We start from the raw sequence: 9,659 nt of genomic DNA, 5'->3' as shown, positions 1-9,659 counted from the left end.
ACTACATCCCTTTGTCTTGTCGCTAAAGTAGTGTATTTATAGGCTAGATATGAACGATCATTCGAAGCATATTGTATGTTTTATAAGCAGTGAAATAAGCATGTATTTTACCAAAATTCCAGAATTGTCAGCAAACTGCATGTGTAGCGCGGTGAATGTTTATGATATTCAACCAATGGGATGCTACATTTTATTCTTTCCGACATTAAAGCACTTGAATACGACAAGCTTGTAATCACTACTTCATAAGTGGGAATTAGGAAATTTCCGATAGCACGTGAAGGCAGCATTAGTCCTCAGAGCTTCAGCATGACATCTGACCTCCTCCGGGCTAGCTTAGAGGAAATCTATTGTACTCTGATGTTTCTTCCTTCTGCAGTTTTGGAAAAAAAAAAAAGGTTACACTGATGTTGAAAAACATTATTCAAAATCTTTTTTGAAGATAAAAATGTGATAAGAAACTCATATAGAAACTCATATCCGTGTGTTTGAACTAGGGCTTTTTTTATTAAACCAAATGAAATCCAAATTTCTATGAAATCCTTTTTTTAAAGCAAAAGTAAAGTGCAACATAAAGTGCAAGAAGCAAGTGTCCATCTCATAGTCCAAATCACTGAAATCAAAGTTCAGTATTATAGTGTAAGAATGACAACATATCCACGTGTTCTAGTCTACTAATAATACAATTATAATCAAAAAACACTTTTTAAAAGAGTATTTACCAGAAATGTTATTTACCAGAATTGATTTAGTTTTTTTTTAAATAAAATCAATTAATTGGAGATGCTTTTGATTATTAAAATTTAATGGAACCATTAAAATGGAATCCAGAAAATAATGGAAAACAGAATTTGTTAAAGATAAAACGGTAAAACTCAATTAATTAGACAGACTTTTTGATTAATAAAATTTAAGTTAACCATTAAAACAGAGTATAGAAAAATGAAAATGGAAAAAATAAAACGGAAATATTTTGGAAATAAAACGGATTTCATAGTGCCCTATAATTATAATTAATTTTTTGTGGTAATAAAAATAGATGTAAGTGAACAATAGCCTTTAAAATTACTTAAAATACATATATAATAGCAATGAGGCAATAATAATTAGTTCAAATAAAGTATCAAAAGCAAGAAATCATATGGTTTTATTGAACAAAACTGTTAAAATACATAATGTATTATAAACAATAGAGCTAATGTACATTATGCATTACAACAAAGGCCTGCAGAGGGCGCCAACGGCCTGATGATTGTTTTTACACATTACTGTGCGATCTAATACTTGTTTAATATTGACCAAGCACCGTTTCATTCAAATATCCACTTAATCTTTAATATTTGGCTATTTCTTTACGACAGTATTAAATATATTTATATATAATATAAATTATATGAATATAAATATATACATGTATTTTCAAAATATATACTGTATGTGTGTGTATCTATATATACACATAATAAATATACACAGTACACACACATATATTATGTAAACAAAAACATTTTTGATTTTGGGTGCGATTAATCGCGATTAATCGTTTGAAAGCACTAGTTTGAACATTTAGTTCAGTTGTCACTGATACTAACTGATGTTTGTATAAGGAGTTTTAAAAATGATCTGAGAGCCTGCAATACCAGAAATTACTTTTTACCTTTTCTAACAGATTCCAGATGATCAAGGAACTCCTCATAAGCAATCCTGAGCTTGTATATCTAGAAATGGCATTCCTTCTGACAGCTTTCAAGGTCTGTCTGCAGCTCCTCACATTTCAGACTCCATTTTTTAATAGTCGCTCTGCATGAAACTGAAATCTAAGTATTTTAATCACATTCATAAAGAATATATTCTACTGGTACCCCCCCCCACACACAATTTAATGGTGAGATCTTCCAAGTCTGTGCTGCATGACCTCTGTGTGGGGAATTTACAACCATATTTTAGTAAAATATTTGATTGCTTTCACCTGTTTTTCCTTTTCTGACTTTGCCAGAATCGACTCCCATCCTTCCAAGTCTCTTCTCAGGTTCATTAGTTTTGAGCACTTCAAGCATTGGCAACATTCTTGTCCTTCTTTAACATCTCTTTCATATCCTGGATATCGGTTCTTTCATGCTGATTTTCTGCTTGATCAGCTGGTTACAGTACTTCTCAGCATCTGCAACCATATTTAGTTCCTGAGAATGTAAAAATGCAGTTCATTTTCATTAAAAATGAAAATCACATTCAGACACGGTTGCTGAGGCCAGGGCTGAATCACCCTTTTCTTTTGAAACAGTAATCAATTTTTCAGGTTCTTTGATCTTCTCTACCATTTTTCTTGATTTCTCCAGAACAGCTTACCTCTTTAGGCCTTCATCTTGCTCTGTTGGTGAGCCATGTGGAGCAAAATTTTAACCTGAAAAGAAAACACTGCAGGATAGAAAGGACTAGAAAAGATATAAATTAATAAAAAAAGGATAAAAATGAATGACTTCAGAAGTATGTTTTTCCACATTATTTGAGCTTCAGGAATCTTCTCACATTTCGCTGAATGGCAGTGAAGCCATTTCTGAAATAGTGAGAGAGAAGGGTTTAGATTAAACCTTTAAGTATACTGTATGGATTTTATGTGCTGTTTCTGTCTTGTCATTTTTGCATGTCTTATGAAAAAGAGCTACTGTTTTACAGGAACAGCTTATACTTAAACTAGAACAGCCTTTCGGCAAATGCAGATTCCCTCTAGAATGCCCTTACATCAGTTGCCAGGTGCAGGATTAGGAATGCGTCACAAACACCTGGTAAACATAAGAGCGTATATTGAAATAATAACAAACTATGCTGCTTGATGGAAGTGCATTGGTTAACATATCGGTATGTGTTATATTCAGGGAATTTAAGGACTATAACTTATATGATTTATATAGCATATTTTAAATGTTTTGTTTACAAAAAGCGTTACAGAGGACACAATATACAAAAAGACAGAGTAAAGATAAAATAAGGGAGCACTAGAAATATAGAAGAAAAAAAAAAGGAAATGCAATAATGACGGATATTAAAAGAATAATTTACCCAAAAATTAAAATTTGCTGAAAATGTACTCACCCTCAGGCCATCCAAGATGCACATGAGTTTCTTCACCGGAACAGATTTGGAGAAATTTAGCATTATATAATTTGCTCACCAAAGGATCCTCTGCAGTGAATGGGTGCTGTCGGAAAGAGAGTCCAATCAGTTGATAAAAACATCACAATAATTCAAAAGTAATCCACGATTCCACACCACTCCAGTCCATTAATTAATCCATCAAGACATTCATCATTAGGAGCTACAAACCATTGCCATAAACCATTAAGTCCTCTATCCTATCCTATTTGGACTCTCATTCTGACGGCACCCATTCACTGCAGAGGATCCATTGGTGAGCAAGTGATTTAATGCTAAATTTCTCCAAATCTGTTCCAAAACTAATCTACCTATCTTGACCTGAAGTTGAGTAAATTTAAGCACATTTTCATTGTTGGGTGAACTACTCCTTTAATAAAAAGAATGAAATACAAAACAGATATAAATGACTTGATTGTTTAAACTCATTTGGCACAGTGCAGTGCACAGAGTGGTCATTAGTTTATACAGCTGTTCCTGTTGGGTCCAAAGGAAATATCAACTTTAAAAAAAGAGTATGTTTTGTGAGGAAGTTCAGGCATTTTGTTATATTTATAGGTGTCTAGTACACTATAGAAAGCTGAGATGGTCTGGAAGAGCCCCTTTCTTTCTTTCCTTCTTTTTTTTTTTTGCACCTGGAGCTTCCTCTGCTTTGAAAAGCTGAGCCAAGAAAGCCATGGAGGGCTGCAACAGGCCCACCACTGTTTCATTCAGTGGATCTTTGTTTTTGCATAGCCATCCTGCTTGTTATATACCACTTGGGATGTGCTGATATAATCAACATGGGACATTCTTTGGCTGAGAATCTATAGCAACAACATGGAAATCTTTCTTTCTCAAATGTAGACTTATAGTTCCAGCATAATGCATCAGCTCAAAATGGGCCTCTGGATCTTTCTACCATGCTTTGGGGTTTAGGAAGTTGCTACATCATCAGAGTAAATCATCAAAGTTAAGATGAGTGTCATACAGAGCTGCTTTGAAGGTGATAAAATAGTGCATTAATAGTCAGTCGACTCTCAAATGTCTTCATCAACCAGCTTAGAAGTGAATTCAGATAAATTTCCCCTAGAATAAAAGGGACAAGGTGATTCAGAAGAATTGAGTATGCTGCTCTCATGCAAGTTTTGTACATTGTTTCCTTTGTGGTAGGAGAATATAGGAGATGAAAAAGACTGTTGTTCCTGGTGGTTTTAGCATTGCCATAGGACAGGGGAAAATAGAGTAAATGATTCGGTGTAAACCCTTGGCTTATAGAACAGGGCATGATGTTCCACAGAGAGGGCATCAAAACCATTTGCTTGCCTTGAAATCTGAAGCTGGCTTCCCTCCAGTGGCTCCTACATTGACAAAATACTGGATGACCTTTTTGGTGTTGCTCAGTCTTGCTGGAACCAGTTTCTCGTGATATTTTAAAGCTCATCGCTGTTCTCAACACAGAGCAGAGGTATTATTTATAACCCACAATGGATAAATGTTTTAGAACTGGTTTCATAATTGGTATATATTATTAATTAACATGAATCTAACTTGAATTAATTTGTGAAAATCACTTTCTGCAATCACAGTTGGATGAAAGAGACAGAGCATGACCTACACCTAGAAATCTCATGTGGGTGATTACGAAAATATTGTACCATCCTTAAAATCTGCTAAATTTACTTCAGAAATAAGGTCGCATAATTGATTGGATTTATTTTTCTTACCCCATTTGCAAACTGTGATTACTTGTTTTCAGTATAAATGGAACAAAATTAGGTGATGTTAATTAAAACAAAAAAAAACGTTATATTTGGTCAATGATTAAATACTGCTAAAATATTGAGTGGTTTTTAAATTAATTAGAAACAATTGTTAGATCTGCATTCATGACATTGTTATCAGTAATTAAATCCTGCTATATCCAGAAATCGAATTCCCTTGATAAAAAAACAAAACAAAAAAAACCCGGATGAGTTGCCCAAAAATGTTTTTTTTTACTTTAATGGTATCATTTACATGTGTGTGTGTGTGTGTGTCCATACAATGTACTGTTGGCTATTGCTACAAATATACCCCAGAGACTTACGACTGGTTTTGTGCTCCAGGGTCACAAATCAGTTTAAATTTATGCATAATGTCCTTAATTTTATATTCTATTCAATTTGAAATTTATATTCAATTTCAATCTGTCTGTCTTTTAGAAAATATTAATTAAAATGATTTACAATTAAGCTGTTAATTAAAATACTCTAGATGACATCGCTGCAAAACAGCCAACATACAATTTTTCATAAAGTAATTCAGCTTTGGACAACATCTCAACTCCGTCTACATCACATACCACACATGTGACCCTGGAGCACAAAAGCAGTCTTAAGTCGCTGGGGTATATTTGTAGCAATAGCCAACAGTACATTGTATGGGTCAAAATTATCAAAGTTTCTTTTATGCCAAAAATCATTAGGATATTAAGTAAAGATCATGTTCCATGAAGATAGTTTGTAATTTCCTACCGTAAATATATCAAAACTTAATTTTTGATTAGTAATATGCATTGCTAAGAACTTCATTTGGACAACTTTAAAGGCGATTTTCTCAACAACAACAAAAATGTTTTGCACCCTCAGATTCCAGATTACAAATAGTTGTATCTCGGCCAAATATTGTCAATTCCTAACAGACCATACATCAATAGAAAGCTTATTTGTTGAGCTTTTAGAAGATGTATAAATCTCAATTTCCAAAAACTGACCCTTTTATGACTGGTTTTGTGCTCCCTGGTCACAAATGCTGGCAGCGGCAGGCGGAAGAGCGAGAGCGCGCACGTACAGCTGTACTAACGTGATGTCAGAACGCCGTTGAGCTCAAAAAATGTTAGCCTGTGTTGTTAAATCTGAAAGCTACAGGGGATTTGCCAGACGGAAATAATATCGTTTTACCGCCTTAGAAACACATGTACAGCCCACATATTTGCGTAGCGCTTTTTTATACGTTTTTCTATCCGCTTGCAGCGAGCGTCTTGGGTTTATCCTGAGAGAAAGTTGGTTGGTTATTTTGTGGGAGTGATGTCGAATCCTGGGACTCGAAGGAACGGGTCAAGCATCAAAATCCGACTGACAGGTAAAACATATGAGCTTCTCTGTCGTTTTAATTGTATCGTTGCTGGGTTAATTATCATTTTATACTTCTAGTTACGCTATCGTCGCTGTGTTTTGTCGCTAATGTGTGTACGGAAGGCTAAGCGACTATCCTGCTAGCTTCTGCTGGGGTGAGTTGCAGCAGCCCGGCTCTTCATGCTAAACGCATGCTAACGCGACAAGCAGTCTTTCATTTCATCATTATCTCTATAAACAGCACAATAGTCCGTGGACTTGCTTTATTTTCACTTATGTGAGCGTTATCGGTCGAAAGCAGCTCCCCCTGCACGGTTTGTTAGGTTGGATTAGTCGTAAATCAGCTGAGTATTAACCGGATGAAGCAGAGGCAGCTGTTTTCTCGGTTCCCCTCATCTGGATGGCTGTGTCTCCGTTATATATTAAGATATTAAGACTGCCATGTGTGGCAGACTATTCATTAATGCTTTGTGTTGTGTTTTACTTATTATATTTGCTCACTTAAGCAAGTTAGGAAAGGGTTACAGTGCTTGGTCTTTATATGCTAATATAGGCTACTCTTTCACAATCCACTGTTGGGGTTTTCATGGGGAGGATATTTTTCCCTTCTCTTTTGAAATCGCTTCTTTCTTGGAAATGAACAGGATATGATTGATGCGTACTGATCTCATTGATATCTTCACAGAGATAGTGACAGTGCCCTGGAGGATTGCTCTCTTTAAACCAAATCTGCTGTTGACAAATCAGTGTTTATGGAATAGAAAGATTAATAAATGCAAAATGACAAGGTACAAAGCATTTTTCTGTTTTTATAGCCTTTTTGTTGGTAACACTTTAAAACAAGGTCCCATTAGTTAATGCATTAATTAACCTTACCTAACATAGAGTGATACATTTGTTACAGTATTTATTCATCTTTGTTAAAGTTTGTCTGTAAAAACAATGTTCAATGTTAGCTCAGGTCCATTAAATAATATTAACAGATAGAAGTTTGGATTTTAATAATGAATTAGTAAATGTTGAAATTGTTGTTAACTAAGATTAATAAATGCATTAAAAGTATTTTACTTGGTTAGTTAATGGTAACTCTGGTTCATGTTTACCGTATTGTAGTGTTACTGCTTTTCCTCCCTTTCCTGTTAGCAGCTGATGTATGCCACTAGAACAAGTGGACTACATGGGCATTTTGTCATTTTAATGTGAGAAAGTTTGACGTTTAGTTGGATGTAATGGGTCTCCCGTGGCTCCATTTTTGTCTGGCAGAACTATTTTGATCTCAAACTCAACACTACTATGCACTGCTTTGATGAATGCAGCTCTGAATGAGCCGGTCTTTATTTTACACAGATGTGTTTGTGTCTCACAACATCTCCTCTGTGGCCACTTGAGTTTGTTTGTGGAAGAGATGTCCACAGCAGAGGTGGAGAGCTGTTGGGCTGCAGACAAACCCAGCACCTCCAGCTGTGCTGCTTTCCCCCCCTGGGCCCATGAAAGCAATTCTAATTGGACAAGGAATGTCTGTCTCATGAAACAATGAGTGTTGAATCTCTTCAATGGCTGCTTCACTGTTTAGTCTCGCAGGGCATTTAAGTCCAGAGGATTTGGGTTACCAAAGCTTGCAAGATTTTTATCTGTATGATCATCAGATGCTGCATTTAGGGGTTTGGGTGAGAGGATATTATTTTTCAGTGTTCTTTTCTCAGCTTCTTGTTTGCCGGTATGTTTTGAGTTGTTTCACATAATGGCTTTCCAATTGATATCATTTACTTGGTGTAAATTAGAGAGAACGGCAGTGTTTGGTAACCACTGCATTGAGTCTTATGGACCGCTACCTAAACATGCATATTACCGGGTGTGGGAATCGTAAGGAATTTAATGATTTTGCTTCTGATTCCTCTATATTCCTCTTTTTATTCATGTTGTTTTAATGTTTCCTGTAAAGCACTTTGGTCAACGGTAGTTGTTTTAAATGTGCTATAGAAATAAAGTTTGTGTTGTATTGTAAGTTTGTATATGATTTAGGTACTTCAACGATTCCTTTGGACAGTTCATTTACTCACCCTCATGTTGTTTAAACCCTTTATTTCTTCTGTGGAACATAAAAGAAGATATTTTGAGAAAACTTCAATGGCCTCCAATGTTGTTTGGTTCCCAAAGTTTTTAAAATGTCTTCATTTGTGTATTTCTGTAGTCATACAGGTGTGAAACAACATTAATTGTCATTTACTCACCCTCATTTTTGGGCAGGCGATGCTTTTAATGATTGTTTTAGAATTGTTTTTTTTTTATAAATAAATCTTTGGAAAAATAAAATGCAGTTCTTATTGTACTGACTGCCTTCAGTATTGTGTTGCTAAATGAGATAATTTCAGATTTCACCAGAACAGATATACATTTATGAATACATTTAATGCTGTTCTCACCAAGGATGTTTACACACATTTTAATGACTTTTCACAGCCTCTTTACTGGCATAGGTATGCAGTAGGCATGGGCCGGTATGAGATTCTGTGCAGAAACACGTATGTACGTTAGAACCTTTGAAGCTCCCTCAGCGCAAACACAAATATGCTGATCTGGTCAGTCGCACAGGTGCTCCAAAATATTTTTTCATAGTCACACGCAGTAGTTTTCAGTCGCAAATGCACTGTAGAGCCCTGCTTGGATAAAAAAAATATCACGGTATTGCGATTACAGCTCTAAAATATGTTATTTTAAAATGTTTTTCCCACTGAATACAATACATTTTATTTTTAAGAAACATAGAACATTTTGGAACACTCCATAAACATGACAGGCTAAATAATTGAAACCGCTTTCGATTGCGCGCTCATTTTACTTTCACTTTCACTTTTGAGATTCGCAATCACAAGGACTCTATACTATGGAGCGGCAGTACTTGCCAGACATTTGACAAGATTAGATGTTTGTCATTGGTGCTCAGGATCTGCAAATCCTGCACAGTGAATCTCTTATTTACACTCTGTCAACACTTTGTTATAATGAGAGGATATGTCTGTGATACATTACTCAATGCTGCAGAAACACGTATGTACGTTAGAACCTTTGAAGCTCCCTCAGCGCAAACACAAATATGCTGATCTGGTCAGTCGCACAGGTGCTCCAAAATATTTTTTCATAGTCACACGCAGTAGTTTTCAGTCGCAAATGCACTGTAGAGCCCTGCTTGGATAAAAAAAATATCACGGTATTGCGATTACAGCTCTAAAATATGTTATTTTTAAATGTTTTTCCCACTGAATACAATACATTTTATTTTTAAGAAACATAGAACATTTTGGAACACTCCATAAACATGACAGGCTAAATAATTGAAACCGCTTTCGATTGCGCGCTCATTTTACTTTCACTTTCACTTTTGAGATTCGCGATCACAAGGACTCTATACTATGG

The 9,659-nt window shown here is 35.4% G+C and overlaps 1 protein-coding gene across 2 annotated transcripts in view; it reads left to right on the top strand.

Moving 5' to 3' along the window:
- Positions 1-5,984: 5,984 nt before the first annotated feature.
- smurf1 (SMAD specific E3 ubiquitin protein ligase 1) overlaps positions 5,985-9,659 on the top strand; it is a 56,257-nt gene continuing 52,582 nt past the window's right edge. For both annotated transcript variants that reach the window (XM_016562021.1, XM_016561942.1), the window contains exon 1: positions 5,985-6,252. In XM_016562021.1, the coding sequence (XP_016417507.1) occupies positions 6,198-6,252 (55 nt within the window). In that variant the 5' untranslated portion in view covers positions 5,985-6,197. The remainder of the gene's footprint in view (positions 6,253-9,659) is intronic.

This window comes from Sinocyclocheilus rhinocerous, unplaced genomic scaffold, assembly GCF_001515625.1.
Source record: "Sinocyclocheilus rhinocerous isolate Xijiao unplaced genomic scaffold, SAMN03320098_v1.1 scaffold3266, whole genome shotgun sequence".
NCBI lineage: Eukaryota > Metazoa > Chordata > Actinopteri > Cypriniformes > Cyprinidae > Sinocyclocheilus > Sinocyclocheilus rhinocerous.
The sequence above is the reverse complement of the archived record's forward strand: the minus strand, read 5'-3'. Positions and strand labels throughout refer to the sequence as shown.